The sequence below is a fragment of the Passer domesticus genome, chromosome 23 (assembly GCF_036417665.1).
Source record: "Passer domesticus isolate bPasDom1 chromosome 23, bPasDom1.hap1, whole genome shotgun sequence".
In the NCBI taxonomy this organism is placed as follows: domain Eukaryota; kingdom Metazoa; phylum Chordata; class Aves; order Passeriformes; family Passeridae; genus Passer; species Passer domesticus.
The window spans coordinates 6342229-6365580 of NC_087496.1; the positions used below are offsets into that span (position 1 = coordinate 6342229).

Consider the following 23352-nt stretch of genomic DNA (forward strand, 5'->3'; position numbering starts at 1 on the left):
TCCCGGGGAGATGCTGGGCCCTCCCTGCCCTCTTTTATCAAGGAGAGGTTGCAGGAATGAGCTTTTGCCCGCACCGCTTTCCCTGGGCAGAATTTGCTGTCCAAGCACCATCAGCACTTCAGTCAGCTGAGCAGAACTGGCCAGAGCTATTTAGGGCGTGAAGAGCCGAGCACAAAAACACATCAACAGTTTTCATCACCCCTCTGGGAGGTGCAGAGTCCACAGAAAGGCAGCTGTGAACTCACCAGCAAAAATAACAGAGCATGGAATACCCTGAATGGAAGGGAGCCACGGGGGGTGTGAGTCCAGCTCCTGGCCCTGCACTGACACCCCAAAATCCCACCCTGTGCATCCCTGAGAGTGGGATCCAAATGCTCCTGGAGCTGTGGCAGCCTGGGGAGTGTGGCCACCCCCTGTGAGCATTCCCTCTGTCCTGCCACCCAGCTTAAACCTCTCCTGGCACAGCTCCAGCCATTCCCTGCTCACTCAGAGCTGCAAAAAATGCCCAAATTCACCCCCCTCCCCATGCACAGCCCTTTGCTGGTGTAACAGGAGGGCCCTGCGTGGGGAAAAGCAGATTTTGGGGGCTGGAACACAGCTCTGGATCATCTGACAGCCCCAGCTCAGAGCTGCTGTTCCTGTAAATCATTCATGCACCAGAGGCACGTCAGAGCCCAGGTGACATTTCAGAGGCAGCCCTGCTAACCCTGGCACTGTTGGTGAGCTCCCTGAAATCCCCTCTTTCCCTTTTGTTTAAACGTTTTAAATACCTCCCTGCCTGAAAACACACTGCAGCCAAAATCCCAGCGAGGTTTTACGATGGAAAAAAAAGGAAAATAAAAAGATCCTGTGGTTTGTTCTGCCTTGCTCTCCTGATTTTCACAAAATGGACAAGTCAGACCACCCATCTCTCTCATAAATTCCTGCTCCCTCTCACCTCTTTGGGCCCAAAAAAGTGAGGAAGGATTGCACCTAATCCTCCTCGAGGATTGCCCCCTCAGGCCTGTCGCTGCTGGGAAGGACAAGCACAGCCCTGCATTTCCAAGCAGCTCCCACAAGTTTTTCTTTTGGACTGCCAGGGATTTCAAATGTTTGTGAGCAAACTCTGCGAGCCAGGGAGCCCAACTGAGAGGAAGCAATTCATCCTGAGTTTTCCATGGAGGATGGATTATCTGTCAATAAGTGTCAGTTTATCCACAAAAAAAAATCCCAATTAAGCAGGGATTGTCCATCACAGGGACATGAAGGGAGGGAGGTTCCCCCTCTCCAGCCATGGAAACACCAGGAACATGCCTTGAACACCTGCAAAACCACCTGGAACACCTGAAACGGATCCCCCAGGGCTGTCACAGCAGCAGGGACAGGTCAGTGGGGGCAGAAGCAGCTCCCCCAGGGCAGCGCAGAGGCGGCTGCGCCTCCATCCCGAAATCCCAAATTTTACCGGCAGCAAAAGCCCCAATTCCTCACCCCAAGCCCGGGGCTTTCACCCCTGAAACCCCGGCTCGTCGCGGTTCTCTGGAGCACGGTGCCCTCTCCCGGGAGCCCGAGGAAGAGCCGGAGTGGGGTTAAATCCCAAAGTCCCCAGCAGGGACACTCAGGATGGAAAAGAGGGGGCAGAAAGAGCAGCCAGCACCGAGCACAGCCTGCAGAGGAGGCAGCTGAAGGACCCCAAACAGCAGCTGGGATCTGCCACCCTGCTGGGTGCCTCAGCCCCACAGCTGGAATTTGGGGGGCTCAGGTGGGGAGAAGCTCCAGCAGCAGTTCTGGCCAAGCAGAGATCCCTTTTCCTTGCCAGCTCTGGAGAGGCACAGAGAAAACCGTGGGTATTTATAAGCAAACCTGTCTCTAAGGCAGCCGTTTCCAGAGTCTAATAATAGGGTTGGGGTTGGGTTTGGTGTGATTCAGGCAGAGCTGCTGAGAGCTCCTGTCCCGAGAGCAGATCCCGGGGAGCTGGGAGGGAAAGGAGCCAGGCCTGGGAATTCTCTGACCCTCTGGATTCTCCCACCCGAGCACCCCTGGCTCTGGAGAGGCAGGGAAAGGCTGCACCTGCAGCACAGGAACCAGGGCTGTGGATTTGGGGGATTTTGTGGTCCCTAAAACCAAGCTGAGACCACAACTGTGCCGTGCCCTGACCACCGGGCAGGTCTCAGCCCAGAATCCACCACCAAGCCCACATCCAGAGGGCCTGGAGCTGCTCCTTGCTGACTCAAAGGCTTGGAGCTTCCCCAGGCAGCTCCGGGGGAGGACGAAAAACAGGAAAGGTCAGAACAGGCTGGACTTTGTGCAAGGGAGAGAACGGGGCAGCACCTGGACAGGCTGGTGTGAGGCTGGGGGGTTTCAGGGAGCAGCTCCCCACCCTGCTCATCTCAACACAGAATTGCTCCGCATCCCTCCGGGCTGGACAAGGTCACATCAGTGCCACGAGGAGGAGCCCAGAGCTGCGTGGGACACGAGGAGCTTCACCCTTTCTGTGAGAAGGTGTTTGATCCCCAACAGTTCACCTCCCCAGCAGGATTCGTGGGGCTGCAGCACACTGAGGGACAGCACTGCCCCTCTTCACCCCCAGGAACAAACTGTGCTGTGCTCCTCTGGAAAACACTGATTACTCCTAATTACGGCCAAGTTATCAGTGCCCAACCAGCACGCCAGAACAGGAATCCAAGTGGAAAGAAAGGTGGAGCAGGCACAGTGGTTTCCATGGGTGTTTGCTGCTCTGTGCCACACCAGGCATGGGCTGAGGGCTGGGACAGGGGACAGCCACAGCAGCAGCACCACTGCAACCACTGCAACTGCTGCAGAGCTGCTGCAGCCACTGCTGGGCTGGTGCTTTGCTGCAGAGCAAGTTTTGGGTTGGATTTACCAGCACCACAGAGCTGCTGCAAGCACTGCTGGGCTGGTGCTTTGCTGCAGAGCAAGCTTTGGGTTGGATTTACCAGCACCACAGAGCTGCTGCAGGCACTGCTGGGCTGGTGCTTTGCTGCAGAGCAGGTTTTGGGTTGGATTTACCAGCACCACAGAGCTCTGTGTGAACTTCACTGAGGGCAGAGCTGGGAGGGGGAGATGATGAGCACAGAACCTGCCCTCCCCAGCCAGCACTGCAGGAAAACCTCAGCGCTCCAGAGCTGCCACTTGGGAAGGTGAGAGCTGCATTTCCCCAACGTTGGCATGACTTAGACACCACCCTAAATCTGAATTTAGAGCCTCAGCTTCCAGCTGCTGCCCCAGGGAGTGGGGAGCAATGGATTCTCCATGCTGTGACCACCCAGGCTCCAGGCAGGGCACTGCTTGTAGCACAAACATTAAAAAAAACCCAAACCCTTAATGGGGTTCAGAACCTCCTCCTGTTTCTGAGGTTGATGCTATGATTCAGCCCAGCCTTGCTGCTCATCCAGCTCCTCCTGCTCTGTCCCAGCAGGATCAGGTTGGACCACAGCCCTCCCACCCTGCTGAGATCTGCACCCACCACCTGAACCAACACGTGGATCTCCAGAGCTTTTCTGGCTCCCAAACATCCAAATCTGCTCCCCAATCCCCCAGCTCAGACCAAGCCAACCCCATGGAGCAGGTGCAGAACCTCCCTTCTGTTCCATCCCATCCCATCCCCTCTGTTCCATTCCATCCCATCCCACCCCCACAGAATTCCAGGGAAGTGAGTGAAAGCAGCTCCCTCCATCCAGCTGGTGATGCTGCATGTTTAAAAATGGAAATATAACAAGCACAGCACTGCTCTGAGGCGGGTTGGACCCACGTAACACATCCTGGCTATTCTGGGAAACAGAACTGCAAAAAAAAAAAAAAAATTGATTCATCCTTCTCTTCTCTGGATGATTCCAGAATTTTTAAGATGCTGAAGTCTGGAAGTCAAAGGATCTTGAAAAAATCATTATAAATAGCAAACAAACACTTGGCTTCACAGATAGCACAAACACTGATCCCATTAAACACATAATTGTCCCAGTTTGGTTTTTTCTTCCCAAAAGCACAGGCTTATGCCTGGAAATGTCTCCTGGACAGAGCAGCTTTGGCTGCTCCTCTGTGGTGCACGATGGTTCATTCCTGGAGATTCAGTGCACCCCAGTTCATTGTCAGTCAGGTGTTCTTCCTCCTTTTCCCCTCGGAAAAGGAAAATTCCTAAGCTTTGTTACCTGAAACAAAAATTCCCTGGGTGAAAGACAGCAGGTGAGGAGAGCAGAGGGGCGGGTGGGGCAGAGACAGAGAGAATTTGAGCTGGCTTTTCCCACATTTGCAGCCTGCAGCAGAACCTCATGGTGCCATCCCGTGTTTTATTTCCCATTTTTCTCTTCCCTGGTGTAAGGGGGGAGCAGCAGGGCTAACCCATCCATGGATTTTCCAATGGCTTGAGGCAGAGGCTGCCCGAGCTGCTCGGGGAATCCTCCAGCACCATCCTTCACTCAGGGCTCAGGGGGCTGTCCAGGAGTGCCAGCAATGCTTTGGCTGGGTTTTGGGGCTGCTCCTAGCCCCCCCCTCTCCTCCGGGGCTGCCTCCTGCGGGGTTTCAGGATGCTGTAGTTGCCGTAGCGCGTGTGCCGCTCCGACAGCAGCGGGACGTAGAACGCGCGCAGCAGCCGCGAGGACCTGGGCGACAGAAAGGAAAAGGAAACCAATCATCCCCTCAGCACCCAATCCTCCCCTCCCTGCTGCCACCAGAGCTGGCTGGCATTCACAGCCAACCTTGTGGCATCCACATTCTCTGGAAAAATCTCTTCGCTCAGGATTTCTATCCTGGGAAGCTGAGAAGCCTCAGAGGAAAATGAAACCAATTTTATTTCATTTGTTTCTCCTGTGTTGTGCTCATGTGGGATGTGTTTGGAGATTGTTTACCCACAGGTGATTGTTTCATTGGATTCTGCTGTGAGTTGTTTTCACTCATTGCCCAATCAGCTTCTAAGACTCTGAAACTCTTTCAGAGTTTTCCAAGACTCTGAAAATGTCACGAGTTTTCATTATTATCTTTTCAGCATTCTCTAAGTATCCTTTCTGTATTCTTTAGTTAATATTGTATTCTTTTATACAATATAGTATCATAAAACTATAAATCAGCCTTCTGAGAGCATGGAGTCAGATCCATCACTCCTGCCTTCACCTGGGGGCAACACAAACACAACACAACCTCGTGCCCACCGTCCATTCCCAGCAGGACTGAGGGGAGAGAAGGCAGGGAGGTAATTACTGAGAGTAATTATGAATCCTTGAAATTATTGAGAGAAATGAAATTGAACTGTAATTATTGAAAGACACTAAATCCCAGATATCAGCAGCCAGGGGGTGTTGGGGGTCACACAGCCCTGTCCTTGGGGGCACTGTGAGGGTGAAGGGGTTGTTTCCCTACTGGAATCTCCTCTTTTCTACCCCATCCCTTTTCCCCCACGCCTGAGAAACAAAAAGCAGCTTTGATGGGCACTGGCATTTTGGAGTTTGGCTCTTGAGCCAATCTGTGGAAATATTGAATTACAGAGGGCTGGGCAGCTCTGAAAGCCACACTCACCCCATGCCCTGCCAGCGCTGGGAGCTGGCATTTCACAGCCTTTCAAAAACTGAACCAGTGGAGCAAGGAGGGCTTAATGATGTCTGGGTGAAATTAGCACCTTTGATTGGGCTGCTAATTGCTGGAGCTGTGCTGGCTGAGAGCATTCTGAATGAATGTATTCTCTCACTAATGGTACAGTCCTGGTTTCAGTGCGAAGTGGACAAATAAAATCCTTCAGCAGCAGCTCTGAGCTTTGTGAGGCTTCAAAAATCTGAGCAACTCATTGAAATCGGGGCTGAGGCAGAGTTTGGCTTCCTCAGCAGCACAGCTTCTCTTTTTTGTGTGTTTAAGATCACCTGGATGGGAAAATATCAACTTTTGCCAGCCACAAGTGTCACCCCAGCCACAGAAAGCTTGGAAAGGCAGCAGCAGCTCTCAGATTTGCACTGACGGCTCAGGGATGGCACACTCCTGCTGGTCACTTCACTCCCAGCTCTGCTGCTCTGGACACCCAATTCCAGCGATTTTTTTTTTTTTTCAGCAGAAAGAAGAATTGTGTTTTGTTTGCTTGCACTGGAGATCTTTCAAAAACGCAGCACAAAAACAAAGGCAGGAACTGCATCTCCCCAGGGGCTCCCGAGGCTCTGGCACAGCCTGGCTGGGCTCAGCTGGGATCAGCAGCTCCTGCACCCTCCCAGCTCAGGGAGAAGGAACCTTCACCTCCTGTCACCCCCCTGTGGCAGCCCAGCCACCTCAGACAGCAGATGGCACATGGAAGGGGCTGGGTGACAGATGACAGGGAATATATTTAATGTTCTATTTGCATTTGCTGCTAAATTTGTCCCCCAGAGACGGAGTGTGTGGAGCCTTGATCAGCTCCCGCAGCAGGAGCAGGGCCAGCACTGCTCCAAGCTGAGCAGGGCTTGTTTCTCCAGGGTTTTTGGGCTCTGAAGGGGGCACTGCTGCAGGACAGAGCAGCTCCCAGCTACCAGAGCTGGAAGCACAGTGATCCTTGGAGCTAAGCCTGGTTCTGCCTGAATTTCAGGAGAAACAACTCAAAAACTGCTCCAGCAGTGCCAGAGGAAGCTGCCGTGGGATGGAAGGAAATCCCAAGTGAAGATGTTCCAGTCCTCCCTTCCCAAATTCCCAACATGGACTGGCAGCACTTGGACACCTGCAGTGCTGAGAGATCCCTCCTAAAACTGCATTTTGTACCTTGAGTTTGGTGCCAGCAGAGCTCAGAGAGAGGCAGGAGAAGGGAGCAGAGCAGGGAAGGGCAGCAGGAAGCTGAATTCTGCCACCTGGGCAGGTCCCAGTGCCACCTGGACAGGTCCCAGAGCCACTTGAGCAGGTCCCAGTGCCACCTGGGCAGGTCCCAGAGCCACTTGAGCAGGTCCCAGTGCCACCTGGGCAGGTCCCAGTGCCACCTGGGCAGGTCCCAGAGCCACCTGGACAGGTCCCAGTGCCTCCCAGGCACAAGAAGCTCATGATCAAAGCTCTCTGAAAACCCTTTAAGGTTTGCACTTCCTCTGGAGGTTAAACTCTGTACCAACACACACATTTCAGAAGTAATTCAGCTACTTTAAAAATATGGAAAACAACTGGAGGAAAACGCCGTTAAAGGGAACAAGACAGGCTCTTATCAAAGCAGGGTAATGCTGTGCTCCAGCAAGGTGACCCAATCATTAATTTTGCACAGAGAATTTTATTTTTTTTGATGGAAAACCCAAGTGTTTGGAGCAAGCAGACAGCTCAGCCCTAAAGAGCTGGAAAATATGTGCTCCTCAGAGGGGAGCTGTGATATATTTCCCCTTTTCTGTGCCAGATTCGGAGCATTCAGCCAATATAGAATTAAATGGACCTTGGCAAAGCAGCTTCCTGAGGAGCATAATTAGCTGGTGGCTGGGAGTGCTCTCTAATTCAATTAGCAGCACCATTTATCAGAGCCAGCTGAGATTTCCATTTGCACTTGCTGACGTCAATGGGAGACTCGCAGCGAGCCCCAGAAGCCTCCAGTGCAGCAGCACTGAACTGAGCTGCTGGGGTCATTGATTTCATTTTTTCATTTATTTTCACACAAGAGCTGCACTTTGGGAGGTGCTTGATGGGTTTGGAGTTTTTTTTTTGGGTTTTTTTTTTTTGCCCCTTGCTCTGCAAACCTGAAACCTCAGCTCCAAAGATCAAGCAAGGAGGATAAAGCAGCTGTAAGAACACACAAATGTGGCTTTAAAGCAGAAATGCACATTTAAGGGCAAATCCTCTGCACAAGGAGCGCCTTTGATGCCTCAATTGCCTCGTTAATAAAATTCATTGGCCACCTCCTTCTCCCTTCCCAAATGGAGCAGCAGGTTCTCCTGGAAAATGCAGCTCATGGGAGACCTTGCCAAGGAAAGCTGTTTGTGTCAGCGAGCTGGGAACACCAGAGCCCTCCTGGGAGCTGCTCAAACATTGCCACTCCTTCCCCTGCTCTTCCCAGCCCCACTCCCTGCAGGGCCCAAGCAGCAGGAAGCAATCAGGTCTCTCGTGGAAAACAGGAGGGCACTGAACTCTGGGTTTGTTTCTTACAGAGGTTTTTCCAGCCTCTGTCCTGGGGTGACACCTCCATGAGCTCTGAAGGGCTAAATCACATCCTCGTACAGCTGAGGAGGGTTCCTGTGTTTGCAGGAATGCAGGAACAACATTCCCAGTCTGACAGCCCTGATCCCACTCCCTGAGAGCCTGGAGGAGAGCAACCCCCAGTCTCTGCTTCTCCCAGACTCGTGGCCTCACTCCAGCAAGGTGCCCAGTGAGCAGCACAGCTCTGCACAACAGACTCCAGCAGGGATCTCTTCCATGGATTTTCTGGTGCCTGGTAAAGGTGTGGCCCTGCTGACTGCCTCCTCTCTCTGCCAGCTTTCAGAACATTTTTCAGAGCTCATCCCCTCTGATGATTTATACCTGTCTTGAATGTGGCTGGGAGAGAACAGAGTGAAAAGTCTCCTGGGAGGAGGTGACATCCACCTCAATCCTTTGGAAAGCAACCCGAAAAAACATTGCTTCAGCAGGAGGCTTTATAAATAAATTGGTTATTTCTTTATAAAAATCCTCCTTCTCACCACCCTCCTCACAGACTTCCAACTCTAAAGCAACTTAGGTCATAAATTTTGCAAGCAGGAGTTTGACAAAGGCTCCACTTTGCTGGGAATTGGATCTCAAGCTGGCATTTACCCACGGATCTCTCCTCCCTGCCCACTTTCGCCAAAAGAAATCCCAGACTGCCCCTATCCCTCCCCCTCCAAAGTGCAAATCCTACCTGGAAGCATCAAGGAATGGCTTGTAGGCAATGGTGACCCACTCCTCCCTGTTGGAGGAGTACCTTGGCTCCCTGGGGGTCTCCGTGGCTGTGTCCAAGTCCACCAGGTAGTGGCATTTGGAGATGTCAATCTGCAGGAACACAGAAGGGCTGGGCTTTATTCCCTGGGGGTTTGCTCATGCACAGCAATCACAAGAGGGCTGCATTCCCAGCAGCAGGTGAAATGCTTTGTGCAGGACACAGGTAACATAATTTGAAGGTTTTCAACCAAAACCTTTGTGGGGGAATCCAGCAGGAGACCACACCATGAAACCTCCTCCTTCCTGCTGGGAATCCTATGTCTTATCCTGCCTTACTCCCTGAAACTCTTCCTTGAGGGATTGCAGCTCACTCTCCCACAAAATTTTCCTGCCAACTTCCTTGGCCATGCTTGAGATCCCTTTTCTGAAGCACCTTTGGGGTTTAATGTAACAATTGAGGCTGGAAACAATTTAATTAGGTGGATAGCAGATGGCTCTGTGGCATCACAACTGAGTGGCAAATGAAATTACACCACAGGAAACACAGCAGAGGATGCTGAATCTGTGTGAGAGGAACATTCCAGGCCCTGGGAGAGGCTCTGGCTCATTAGCAGAAGGACTCCCAAACCACTAACCAAGTTTTTCTGGAAGTGATGTAGAATCATTCAGAGAAAGACAAGCTGCTACCTCAAGGACCTCACTTGTCTCATTCTAAATGCCACCCTAAAAGGGCTGGGACTCCAAATTCCAGGTGCAAGCCACATTTTTCTTGTATTTTCACACATTACAGTGAAGCCAAGGATGATATTCCTCCTGCTCTGAGCACCAACACAGCACCTCTGCATTGATTTGGGGATTTACACAAGACTTGGGTGATGCACAGACCTTGAAATGAAAGAAAGCAACGAGTTCTACTGAACAAAGCTGCGAGGGATTTCTAAATTACATCCTCTCCTCTTCTGTTCCCCTTTCCTTTTCCTCCTCCCACTCTTTCTTTATTTGATACCACTGCTCTGCCAAGTGGAGGAGAGCTGAATTGGATCCCATCCTGGCTGACAGGAGTGGGAACAGCCCAGAGCTGGAGCTAAGGGCACATCTGCTGCTGCCATGGGGTCTGGATGGTGCTAGAAATGAAGGGAAAGTGCTTAAAAACCCATTTCTCTGAAGGCAGCTGCTGTTAGCAGCTTCCAGGCCTAATCTGCTGGTCCTGCCTGGATGTATCTTGGGAAGAAATAATATTCCTTATCTCTTTTTAGCACTTTCAGAGACAAATGCACCTCCCCAGCTGGGCAAGTGCAAGGTAAGTGCAGCTCGATGTGATTGAGGAAAGAGAGATTGCAAAACAAGATCAAATCACTCTTCCCCCAGTGTCTCATAGCAACAGGAACACTGAGGTTCCCTCTTCCATTTCCAAGCAGAGCAGTAACAGATACTTACACCTGAAACAGTGAGATCACAGCCGTTAATGGTTTTATCCATGGCTCAGATCATTCTCCTGAACAATTTGTTTTCTCCCCTTTAAATGACCAAGAGCCTTGTGCTATTTGCATTTATCCCCTCTCACAGTCCTGTCCAGTTCTTGTTAATTATTCTTCCACTTTTTAAAAAATCTGAATATGCTCTTACTCACTAAAGCTGGAGAAAGATCTTAATCTCTTGGTGTAATTAGCAGGTCAAAAGTAAGAGTTTTAAGCCCCTGTTTAATTTCTGATTTCTCAAGCCCTAGGCCCTTGAGCTTGCATGAGAAATAACAAAGTTGTAGGGTGACATTAAGGAACAAGGCATGAAACAAAAGTGTGTTTTGCTCTATTAGTCACAGGCTGTAGCAACCAGCTGTCTGTGCTAAAAATAAGCCCCAGTTAAAGATTTCATAAATTAAATGCACTGCAGCAGACAGCTCCTCTCAGGTGGGAACACGCCTCCTTCCCATTTCCAGTAACTGCATAATCAGCCTCAAAATAAGAGTTTTAACCCACAAGACTGCCAAGATTGAGCCTGTTAGTAATTTTAAACATGCTAGCTAGCAATAATTTTAAGACATTCCTATCTGTGCACTGGTTTTGTTCAATTCAACCAGGAAATAAATCAATAATACCAATATACATTATCTTAGCAGATTCCCACTAACGCAATTAAGTTCCAAATTAAGTTCCTCCTCCTCAGTTGAAAATATGATGAATAGTTTTATATTGAAAAAGAAATAAAAGAGGAACATTTCAATTCCTGCTCAAATATTTTCTGTGGGGGACTTCAAATTATTCATTCCTGTGATCACATTAACACACTACACTGAACCCAAAACTGCAATAATTAGGAGTTCTTACTTCTGCTGCTTCTTTTATTAGCATGATGTCTTCAAACTGGCAGATGAAAGGCAAACAGAAGCCACTCACAAGAATGGGGAGATTTCCAAGTGCTGCAGAGGAACCATTTTTGCTTTGGAACTCCCCAGGAAGCAGAAATGGGGAGATCCATTATGAGGCATTGCATAAATTTAAATTATCCAGCGAGGCAAGGGAAAGAAAGCAGGAACAAATCCTTACGTATCGAGATGGCTCCTCCTTGTTCTGGTCATTCATGTCTGCAGGAATGATCCTGGTGGCCAAGGGCCCCTTGGCAAAGGGTTTGGGCAGCTGGCCCCGGAATTCTGACAGGATGAACTGGAGCTGCCAGCTGCAGGGGACAGGGAGAACACTTTGTGTGAGAGCACCAAAACCAGGACCAAGGACACCATCCCCAGGAACTTGTGGCCAGTGTGCTGATGAAAAACCTTCAGAATCCTTTATTTAGGTGCTTTTGAGCACCAAAACCAGAACCAAGGACACCATCCCCAGGCCCACCAGAGCTCCCCAGGAACTTGTGGCCAGTGTGCTGATCAAAAACCTTCAGAATCCTTTTTTGGGTGCTTTTGAGCACCAAAACCAGAACCAAGGACACCATCCCCAGGAACTTGTGGCTGTTGTGCTGATGAAAAACCTTCAGAATCCTTTGTTTGGGTGCTTTAACACTGTTTATGCCACTGCTGGTGACACCAGAGATCCTGAGGGCTCCCCACACCCATTATTCTGCCCCTCATTACTGTGCCCCTCGTTATCCACCTCACCTAATTGCACCTCTGCCACGGCAGCACTCACTTGTCTGGCAGGAGGAAGCTGCTGGGGAACCTGTGCCACTCCTTTCCCACACAGACGTGCACTGGCCTCCCCTCTGGCACCGTGTGGATGCTGGGGTCAGTGGCAATCCTGTGGAATTCAGGGTACAGGTCCAGGGGCCCGTGGTAGCCTGTGGGAGGAAGAACATCATCATTAAGGTTAAAGTAAGATTGGTATTTAATGAAAGCCTACAAAAATTGTTTCCTGTATGAATTTTTAACTGGTCACTCAGTGAATAAATGAACTGGTCTGGCTAAGAAGTGGCTGGATTCAAAGCCTCCCCTCTTACCCTTGGTGCCCCTACCAATTTCATTCACATTTCCCTGTCCTGGCTGTCAGTGGCCACCAAAACCCCCAAAATACTAATGAGGTGGGAAGGCTTTGAGTCCATCTCCATTAAGGATTTCTGCACCTAATTCACATTTTACACAGGAAAATGCTTTTCCTATAGGATTACCTATTTGAAAGCTGAAGTATCTGCTTTAACACCAGGTTTTAGATCAGTGGAGTTGTACTGGTGGAAGGTGAAGAGGATTTTTAAGTGATGCAATTCTGGTGACCCATTCATACATATAAATATGGATGAATGCATAATTAATAATTAATTAATGGTGACCAGCAGAACTTATTCCTTTCCCCTGCAGCAACAACACCCAAACTTCTCGAGGTTCCTGATTTGTACAGCACAACTTCTGCAGTCCCTGAGCCCAAGAGGCAGGAGAGCAGAGGGCAAACCTGAAATACCAACCTTTGAATAAGGCAACAGAGCGTGACAGTGACAAAAGGCCAAAGAGGAGGACAGTCCCCAGGGCCAGCCAGTTGGAGGACACTGTGTAGTGCTCCAGGCGGTAGCGCTGGAAGATGAAGTGGTAACATTTCTCAGGGAAGAGATTGAAGAAAAGAGAGACAATATGAAGTTACTCCAAGTCTGATCCATTCAGCAAAAATTCTCATTTTTCATAAAGCTCTTACAACAATGCATCCCCCACCAGATCTTTGGGCTTTTTAAATTCAGAGACACCAAAATGCACAGAGGGTTTAGACATATTTAAGTAATAATTTGGGGTATTTCAAGAAGTTTTCAGCTCTTTTCCCTAGGAAGGCCTCTGGACCTGAAGTGCTCTCTCAGGGTTTCCAGCCTGGTTGCTCCCAGGTGAACCAGGGCTAAGGGTCCCTTTCAGACAGCTCTGCAGAAGCTCCCTGCAGACTCACCTGATTTTCCATGCTGGACTGAATTCCTGCCTAACACAAGCTCCATGACCCAGATTTCCAGAGTGACCTCTGGCTGTTTACCCTGCCTGCACAAACCACAGCTTTGAAGTGAATAAAACACCACAGAGCACATTGTGCATCCAGCTTTAAACACAAGTCACTCTGAAACTGATACAAGAAAAATTGATAAAAGAAAAATTGATAAAAGAAAAATTGATAAAAAGAAAAATTGATAAAAGAAAAAATTGATATAAGAAAAACTGATACAAGAAAAGCCCTTTAGGTTTGTTTTTTTTCAATTAAAAAGCCTTTCTGGGAATAGCCAGGAGGAAATACATCCAGTCCTTGCCTTGGTCCCTCCCTGCTGTTCTGCAGGAGTTATTCACTCCCTGCCCTCAGCTGGTTTCTGTTTCTCTTGTCCTGTTTGCATTTTTCTCACAACATCCACATAGTTTGGAGGGGGAGAGTGACAAGTTTGTCCTGCTGGTGGGCAATCAGTTCCAGATTCTCAGCTGGATGCTCCATGCTGGGCAAAATGTCATCAAACAGTGGCAAAATATGCAAGAAACGTACACGAAACTTCCCTCAAGCCATACTCCCAATAAAAATAAATGAACATTGCTCTGTGATGCTCTGAGAGCACAGAGGAATTCTCAGTCAGAGCCAGAAAACTGGTGACATTCCAGGCTGGATCCTCTGTGAAGGCAAGGACTGGAACTCCTCTGGGAGTGAGTGGAGATGCAGAAGGAGAACAGCACCTGAAGGATGAGGGACTGAGGGGTGGGCAGGAACTGCAGCAGTGCTGCACAGCAGGGTGAGGCCAAACAGCTGGAACAGGCTCCAGCAGGGACTCCTGGCTGCACTCCTGAGCCTTTTTAACAGCAGGAGATGAATAATTCTGAGCTTTGGGAAGGTTTATATCAGTCTCTATTAGTGCTTTGCTCTGTGAAGTGTTTCAAGTGATGTTTACTAAACATCCAGGTTTTGGCTCTTCCAAATGTTCAATGCAATTCCCAACATTTAAACAAGATCCCTTTGCCTTTTTTCAACCCAGTGAGGGAGGGATTCCTTCTGAGACACATCAAAATGCATCTCCTGCACACCCACATTGCTGCCCTTGGAGCTGACAGCCAAGGAGGCACAATTCCATCAGCAGGTTACTGAACCCTCAGGGAACCTCTTGGATTTTGGGTGGTGTTGGCACTACAGCATCACAGCTCCAGGAATTCCCACTTGGGACTGGAGATCAGCTCAAAATGGTCATGAAATAATGGCTGGGAAATATTCTCAGCTATTTATTAAAAAACAGTGGAATTTACCTGAAGAGCAGAGAGAGCCACAGCAGCAGAGAGACAGATGAGGGGATAGATGGGGAAGAGAAATCTCTCTTCTTTGTGGGGCTGGCTGAAGAAAATCAGGATCCAGATGTACATGGGAGCCAGGGTCAGCCAGTAGGGACGGCCCAGATTCTGAACTGGAGGAAACAAAACCTCAGCAAAGGAGTAATGCAAGAATTCCTTCTCTTGCACAATCCCCTCTCCCACCCAAAGCCCACTCTGGAGACCCAAACACGCCCTGCTCTGAGCACCCCTGCTGCTAAAACTGCTAAAACCCAGGTAACACACCCAAACAGCCAGCAGGGCATTTTCCTCAGAGGATTTTTGCAGATTCCTACAATACTGACAATTCCAACGGCCTTAGAAGGAGCAAAAGCAGAAAAGAAGTGTTAGTGGATCCACCAAGACACAAACCCCACCAGGAACTGCCAGGTCTGAGGAGGCAGTGCTGGGTTTCCTGCTGGGCACTGCACACACCAAGATCAGAAAGGATCTCCTCAGGAGCTCCCCCTCCCCTCCCAAATGCTTGTTTAGAGCCGGGAGTTTGCCCAACCTTCACTGCCTCATTACAAAAATAACACCAGGAGAGGTCTCTCAGGCGCCTTCTGCTTAACAGAGGAAATAAGTGATTCAAAAATAACAACAATTACCCTGAATTTCAGTCACACTGAGGAGGGCTCTGCACTGCCTGACAATTTGCAGTCCCTTTCCTACCCCTTGCTACTCCCAACAGCAGAGTTAAGCAATTAAGCCAACGGCATTTCACAGACAATAAGAACAAAGCACTTGGCAGAGTCGCTCCTGCCGCTCGGTGCAAGAACACCAAGTGAACAGCAGGAAATCTTGCATTTACAGGAGCCCCTACTGAGCTTTTACTGCTTTCTCAGAGTTTGTCACTCACAGCCGAGGAACAGATAGAAGCAAACATCCCTTAACATACATTTTCATCGAGGATTGTGTTACTGTTTGTTGTAGTCAGTAAAAAAAACAGAGAGAGAGCAAAGACTGACTGGACTGATGAATCTGGAGGCTGCTGCTGAGCCTTGATGACTTTTCCTTAGGAAAACAGCAGAGAAGAATTTACACTTCCCCTCTGGAGGCACTTACAAGTGTCATGTGTTCAAGCTGATGTCATTTTATTCAAGAAAAAGCCCAGTGTGAAGCAGGGAATATTCTGGTTCCTCTATTTTTTATTTTTTAACTCTCAGCATATCCACACCCATGGGGACACTTCCCAGAGTGGGCTCAGTCCTGGCAACTGAAAATCCCACAGTGCCCAGAACAGTCCAGCTTCAATCCCAAAAGGTTTCTACCCATTTCCAGCTGCAGACAAGATGGGAACAAGACCAGGTTCAGCTTCTTTTCCCTTCAGGATTATTCCCTTCAGGATTATTGATGCATTAAATGTCACAATGAAGCTGAGGAACCACACACCTTGGCAGGCTTGCTTTTTTTAACACATTTTTCCTCTTGAGGTGGAGGCAAGGAACAATCCTGAACTCTGATGAGCTCCAGAACTTTCCTGCTGCTCCAAAGGCTCTCACTGCTCCCAGCTTCACTTCCAGGAAGGAAAAGCTGCTCTTTGACAGGCAAACCCTGCCAGCTGCCCTGCACTCACCACGGAATTTCTGCAGCAGGCACTCCATCAGACAGGTCAGAGGCAGCACGAGCAGGGCCAGCACAAAAACCACATTGAAATTCAGAAAGCCATTGATGAAATAGAAGTACCAGGGTTCTGTACCTGAAGGGTGAGAAAAAAAGGAAAAAAGAGGTTTGAAACACAAGCATGAATGATGGAACAGCAGCTCTGGCCCTTCTTTGCCCACCAGAGCAGCTCACACTCCCACCTGCCCAAGAAACTTCATTGTCTTCCTGCTCAGAAATTATTCTTCTCCTTATTTTTTCCCCTGAGGGTGAAAAATAGTCAGTTTTACATCTGCTGCTCATGAATCCCAGAGCACTCCAACAGCCAGCAGAACTCTGTGACACAGAGCTCACCCTGCATTCAGAAGGACAGCAAGGAAGCAGAGGTGGAAACTTGACCCCAAATTCATTCTTTCTTTCTAACTGCAGAGGAGTAACACAAAACCACACAATGCCATGTAATTCTGGAGTGAGGATGTTCATTCTGGGTTGGCAGAAACAGAAAAGGTGCCAAAAAGGATTAAGAGGGAAAGGAGTTTGTATTGTCACTTCACCCCAACAAAGACTCTGCCACAAAATGCAGGTTTTGGTCCCTCCTTAGACTCAGCACTATTTAAATGTCCCAAATTCAGCCTGTTCTGACACAAACAGGAGCCAGGCAGCTCTGCCTCCACACTTGGGAACTGGCTGCAAGCTCTGGAGGATGTAAACTGAAAGAAACTCCAGTCCAACTGTCATTTATTTAGACTCTTAATTCAGGATGCTTAAAGCCCTTAACAATGAGGAATGCCAGTTCCTCTCCACACATTTCCCACTCTCTCAGTGTGATTAGCTCAATCAGCCAGTAAATGACACGCGGGGGCTTTAATCACTGCACTGTTGTGACATGTGTCACATGCCACAGCAATTTCCTGCAATCAGAGCCACTTACATCGGGTCCGTGTTGAAATTAATCAGACAACTGAATAGCAGCAAGGAAAACCCAAAAGCTCTGCAGCTCCTGCAGCTAAAAAAAGGGAGAAGCTGCACTGGGAATGTCACAAACATGGCACTGGAGTCACTGCTTGGCCAAGCAGCTTGGGTTTATGGAGGAAAGCCTGAGTTATCAGCTCTGAAACAGCAATTATAGAAATAAGTTCTAAATCTTTGAAGGGTAAGTCCAGGGACCATCCTGTCACCTTTCTGGCTGTGATGGAAAGCAAAGGGAATTCACCCTGAATTCACCTCTCTCTGCTCTGGTTTCGGATTTGGCAGCCTGGGGGTCAGGAGTGAAGGACACTTCATGAAACACAACTCCTCCACGATTCATACAGCCCAGATAACACTGCTGATAAACAGATCAGCTGCTCTGAAGCACAGCTTTCACCAAAAAAAAGCTGCTCGCTCACATTTTTTTGCAGTGTGACTGAATTGCCCAGAAAAAAACAAGCACTGGAGCCTCCCTTCCTTCTCCAATGAGGGATTTTCTTCTCTCTGAGAAGCTAAAAAAAATAAAAAGGGGGGAAAAAGGAGAAGAGAACAGTGCACAGCAGGCAAAGAGCACCAGGCTGGCTCACTGGTGACGCAGCCATTCAGAGGCACTCAGGCTCAAAGCCTCCCAGGGCAGAAGGGTTTTTATTCCTCTTATCCACATGGCTCAAGGTGAACTGAGACAGAAGTGCAGCCTCAAAAGGGAACAACCCCACTGCAGGCAAGAAGCCCTGGCCCAGAAGAACATCTTTGAAGCAGGGAGGGGCACTGAGAACTCTCCATGCTCAGGGTAATGGGAACATGCTTGCAGAGCAGGAGAGGAGAGGGAGAATCCTTCCTGCAAGGATCCACATCCCAGGCTGGGCAGGTGTGGATACAGGAGGCAGTGGGACAGGAACACCCAGGCAGCTCCTGGCACGGTGCTTCCATGGGGAAAACCAGCTGGAAGCACTGTCAGACCCCCAGGCTTTGAACTCTGAGGTCTGGGAACGGCCCTGGGAGCAATTCCAGAACTCAAACTCAGGAGTGAATCAAATTTAGCCACGCTGCACCTTGACCACAGGAATGGGGAGGGCAGCTCAGGCCAGAGCTGTAGAAGAGGTTTGGGACAAGGAGCCCCACCCTGGGCTGAAGCCTGAGTGCAGGAACTGCAGCTGGCAAGCAGTAAGTAAGCTGCAATAATTTGGTCATGAGTCACAGCCCTCATTCTGACTCAGTGCTGCTACAATGAACAGTCTGCTCGCTGCATTTCATTTATTCTCACTCTGCTCAAGAAGCCTGGCTCCACAGAGAAAGGTGGCACATGAACAGCTCCAGCATGTTCCACCCAAGCTCAATAAAGCTTCCCAAAGTGGGACCAAACTCTGGTCACAAATTACGACTTCTTAGAATGTAAGGACACAAAAACACCCCAAAGCCCCAGAATCAGGGATATAGTCTTGGCAGCTATTTTCCCTTGGCTGTAGAAACCTAATCACTCCAGGGAAATATTAATTGCACAGACAATATTTATGTAGAGGGAGGATATTGCTAAAGACAGAAGAAAAAAAATTAATTGAACCGTGTCTCAAAAACACTGCAGTGCTTACATTGGAGATGATCTGGGCTGGTGACTCTGCCCCCATCATGTGAACGTTGGGAAATCCCAGCTTCCAGAGCCAAGAGGGATTGGGCAGCCTTTCATCTCCCCTGGCAGTGTTATTTTTCCCCAGTGTTTTGAAGCTCTCTAAACACACAGCGTTGTCCTGGCCACACTGCATTAAAGAGCAATTCCAGGCAGGCTCTTTTACTAGCCCGAGGATGTTGTGTGAATGTCACTGTGAATAAAACTCTTCAGGACAGACTGGTCCCCGGAGCCTTCTGGAAACAACTCATGCACCAGTGTGGAAAAGGTCAGGCACAAGGCCCTGCCAAAACCTATCAGAGACAGAGCCTGGAGTTTACTTACACAAAACTTCAGCCCCACACTTGAGAGCCTCCCTGCAGAGCCCAAAGCTGTGGCAGAGCAGCTGCTGTCCTGCTGGGCCAGGCACAAGTGACAAATCAGCACTCAGCACCACCCAAAGCAGCCCCTCAACCCAAGCAGCCACGCCAGCTGCCAGAGAAAGCCCTGCTGCTGCTCACCCTCCTGGAGCCCTCCTGGAACAGCTCCTCTGGCCTCAGGCAGAGCACAGAGATGGTGCAGGCATCCTCTGGTCTCTGCCAGCCCTTCTAGAATTAATTTCCAGCTCTAGAAGTGCAGAGTATGGACAGAAAGAATATGGATTCTGCACCACTCCTCACTTTCCCGAAGTTCTGCAGCCTGACTGTGAGGAGCAGCAGCCAGGAACAAGACTCAAGCTGACAAACACACACAGCCACTGGTGCCCAGCCAGTGAGACACCTCCTGGCAGTTTCACAGGAGTGGAAAGTGAACAAAAGCAGCACAGCTCCCAGCGTGGAGGAACAGGAGCGCATTGCCAGCTCGACAGAGACATCCCGTGTCCAGAAGCAGCAGCTGCAGCCCTTGGAGCCGGCAGGCTGCTTTTGCTTCAGGGCACAAAAAGCACTGCCAGTCAAGGGCCAGGGCAGCCAGGAAACCTCGGCTTGTAATCCCAAACTCACCGTAGAGATCAGGCCCGTGGGGGGTGAAGACGTTGTACAAAACGATGTTGAGAGGTGCCACCACCAGCTTCCCATAGTAATAGCTGTCCACCACCACCAAGGGCACCTGGAAGAAAGCAGATTGTGGTTAAAGTGCAGCAGCTCCAGCAGATTTTCCTAAAGGAACTCATCCCTTCTGTTGCCATCCATTCCCTCTTTGTGCTGTTGCAGGCACTCACCAAAAACAGGATCAAGGAGACCACACACCAGTTCAGGAAACTTTTCCACCTCTTCTTCAGGATCAGCAAGTCAAAGGCAATAGGAAGCCTGAAAGAGAGAGCAGCTGTCAGCTGGAGGCTTTGAGAACCCCACTGCAGCTTCTGCTGCCCCTTCAAAGCAGGAGACAGAACCACCACTCCAGATTCATCCTCCAGCTCAGGTTTTACCCATATTAGTGGCAGGAAATCTGCCCAGCTGAGCTGCTCAAAAGCCAGGAAGCCTGTACAATGATCCTGGGCTAAGCTGGCATCTCAGTGCCTGCTGGTTCTCCCCAGGCAGGTGAAAAGCACCTGAGAAAGGGCAGAAAGAGCTCCTTACCCCAGAGCTGCGCTGAAGGGCCAGCCCAGCAGGGCTCCAGCAGCCACCCCCAGCACTGCCACCGAGGTCCTGTCCATGTACCAGCCCGTCATGGCCACCACCGTGGTGTACATGCAGAAACTGCTGGGCAGGAAAGCTGCAACACAAGGGGATTAAAGGTCAGCTGCCCCACACTTCACCCAACACCTGCAGCAAGTCTTGCAGTGGCTGGGAAAACAGGTACAGCCAGCCAGAGGGGACAGCACACAAAGGCAAAGTGCCAAAGTGTCAGCCTCCTTCCTTGGAACAAAGCATGTCCAAGGAGGGCAGGCCAAGAGCCTGTTTAAAAGGCACAGCAATATTAAAAAACAGGAGGCAGCGACAGAAACAGGCCTGGAATTGTAACACAGAGAACAAAATTTGAATCAATGCTTATTCTACCATGAGAATACAACAGAGAGCACCCTGGAGATGTGATTTTCTCCTCTCTGAACCTTTGTTAGTGCCAGTGCCAAGCCAACTCACCTGCAGAAGCACAGAACATCCCCGTGCTGAGCACTAGGAAGGCCAACATCAGCCTGCTCACGTGCAGCCCAAACTTCTTGCACACAGCCCTGGGGGAAGCAGCAGAGAAACAGGTACCACAAAACAGCCCCAGGGCAAGAATCAGCAGCACCAAGGCATGCAGAACCACAAAAACCCATGGAGCAGCCTGAGAGATCTGGGCTGGGGGATTCCCAACACTCAGCTGCTGCCTCAGGCCTGGGATTTCAGACCCTGAGCTACCCCAGTGCAAGACTCTGGGTGGGGCCTGGCTTCTGCCAGCTGTGCTTGTGCAAGCCTCAGGAGCTTGTGGCTGCACTGCTGCACACTTCCATCCATCCCTGATCCTCACAAACCCCCACCATGCAAAAAAAGGCACAGTTCATCTCCTTAAACCAGGATGTGGATGAGAAAATACCTGTCAGTACTCTGGTTTAAGGAGATGAACTGTGGCTTCTGACAAACAAAAAACTCATGCGAGGTAGCGGTTTGAACATCAGGAATCAAGAGGCAGCAGGTAAAAATAAAAATCCAATTTAGACAAGATAATTGCATGCTAGGGCTACTGATTTTAGTGGCTGTAAACAGCACTGGCAGAGAGATTACAGACAGCAGCAATCAATGTGTTCCAGTCAAATCCACTGTGATAAGCAAACACAGCACCAGACTCTCCTCAGCCTGCAACACTCCCACCCTGCTTGCTGCCAGCAGTGAGGAAATGAGTGGAGTCAACAAAATGCTGGAGTAGAGGTGTGGGTGGGAGATCTGGGAGTGCAATTTTGTCCTAATTGTGGCGTTCTGACCAACATCTCAGCGAGTTATCACAAGAACATGTATATTCTCATCCACACACGAGCCTCAAAGCCTATTTCTTGTGGCAGGAACTGTCCCTGCTCCCACACATCCCCTGCAGACTCTCTGACACTCACTTGTAGAAGTAGAGTTCACAAATGCAGCTCAGGAAGGCCAGGAAGCATCGCAGGAAATAGAAGATGAGAACCTAGCAGACACAGAGAGAGTCTGAATGAGGCACAAGACACAAAAATGGGCTTGTAAAACATCAGGGGAAACCCACAAACCCTTGGAAATCCTTCCAGGGTGGTCAATGTTTGTCAAGAAACCAGTTCTATAAACATGAAGTCAATTTAAACCATGTTTTATAAACATGAATTCAATTTCAACACCAAACCGGCCGGCTGTTTCCCACACACTAAATGTACATTTCACCCTCACAAAAGCAGCTTCCACGCAGGAAATTTACCTTGTTGGTTTGCAGAACCCTGGCATGGAACCAGGCTGGCAAGGCGTGGAGCCACAGGTAAGCATAGGAGCGGATGGCGTAGGCAGGAGAGTACTCCCATGTCTGAAACCCCTTCCCATAAATGAGGTAGTGCGTCTACAACAGAGATCAAACAAATAAATTAACACGCAGCACACAAAGCAGAGAGTTTCCCACAAAGCAGAGAGTTTCCAGAGCAAAGTATTTCTCATTGAAACAGAGGGACCAGCACAAGGCTCCAAATAAATCTGCATTTGCACAAGCCAGGTGGAAACTGAAACAGAGAGCACAAGGTCCTAAATAAACGGGTATTTGCACAGGCCAAGTTCAAATTGCCAATCCCAAGGGCAGGAAGGGACTCACCGGCTCCCAGTAGTTAAAGGTCTCGTCACAATCCGAGATGTTGCTCAGCAGAGCCGCACAGAACCTGGCCGAGATGAGACACTTGAAAGCTGTTGATCCTTCAGGGGCCCAGACGTGCCCTGCTTTGCTCCCGGATGATCTAATCCGAAAGGGAGGGGGGGGAAAAAAAATTAAAAATATGCAGCAGGAAGAGTCAGCAATGAGATCACGGCTCACAAGGTGACAGCGAGCAAAGGGCTGAGGGTGGCATGAGGGCCATGGGGGTGCCGGTCCCCTCACAAGGTGCAGCCGGGCCGGGGATGCTCCGGCACCGTCCCCACAGCACGGACCGCCCGTGTAAAACCCGGCACCGGTGGCCCTGGTAGCCTCAGCATCCCCGGTGGTCCCGGTAGCCTCAGCATCCCCGGTGGCCCCGGTAGCCTCAGCAGCCCCGGCGGCCTCAGCACCCTCGGTAGCCCTGATAGCTCCGCCAGCCTCAGCAGCCCAGGCATCCCCGGTAGTCCCGGTGGCCACGGTTCAGCAGCCCCAGTGGCCTCAGCGGCCCCGGCATCCCCGGCAGCCTCAGCAGCCCCGGTAGCCTCAGCAGCCCCGGTGGTCCCGCTCCGTCCCCGGCAGCACCCACTCGTTCCGCGCCTCCTCGCTGCCCGCGGGCTCGGGCCGCCGCCCCGCCACGTCCCCGCCGCCCGCCCGCGGCCGCTGCCGGGCCCCCTTGGCGGCCATGCCGGGTACGGGCAGGCAGCGCCCGCCGGCCGCCGCGGCCGGGCCCGAGCAGCTGCGGGAGCGCGGCCGAAGCCGCCGCCGCCATCACGGGTGTGGGCAGCGCGCTCCGTGCGGCGGCGGGAGAGCGACAGGGACGGGGACCGACAGAGGGACAGGGACAGGGACAGGGACAGGG

General features: G+C 50.4%; 1 protein-coding gene across 2 annotated transcripts; it reads right to left on the reverse strand.

Annotated features, from left to right (window-relative positions):
* Window positions 1-3811: 3811 nt before the first annotated feature.
* Window positions 3812-23241, reverse strand: ALG9 (ALG9 alpha-1,2-mannosyltransferase). 2 transcript variants are annotated; one of them, XM_064398006.1, is made up of 15 exons: window positions 23080-23241; window positions 22458-22596; window positions 22077-22211; window positions 21745-21815; window positions 20798-20886; window positions 20294-20429; window positions 19936-20023; window positions 19718-19823; window positions 16119-16241; window positions 14483-14637; window positions 12700-12805; window positions 11934-12081; window positions 11343-11472; window positions 8780-8910; window positions 3812-4595 (listed from the first exon to the last, which is right to left on the reverse strand). In XM_064398006.1, the coding sequence occupies exons 1-15, from the start codon at window positions 23175-23177 to the stop codon at window positions 4475-4477; spliced, it is 1776 nt and encodes a 591-aa protein (XP_064254076.1). In that variant the 5' UTR covers window positions 23178-23241; the 3' UTR covers window positions 3812-4474. The 2 variants fall into 2 exon arrangements, with proteins under 2 accessions (XP_064254076.1, XP_064254075.1); XM_064398005.1 differs by having other exon boundaries at window positions 12700-12829.
* Window positions 23242-23352: the final 111 nt, after the last annotated feature.

Excerpts from the sequence above, each read along its gene's own strand:
- ALG9 (XM_064398005.1), bottom strand. The coding sequence starts at position 23,177 with ATGGCCGCCAAGGGGGCCCGGCAGCGGCCGCGGGCGGGCGGCGGGGAC. Across the intron at positions 21,816-22,076 it reads GGGTTCTGCAAACCAACAAG|GTTCTCATCTTCTATTTCCT; the intron begins GTAAATTTCCTG and ends TGTGTCTGCTAG. Across the intron at positions 20,887-21,744 it reads TGTGAACTCTACTTCTACAA|GGCTGTGTGCAAGAAGTTTG; the intron begins GTGAGTGTCAGA and ends TGCTTCCCCCAG.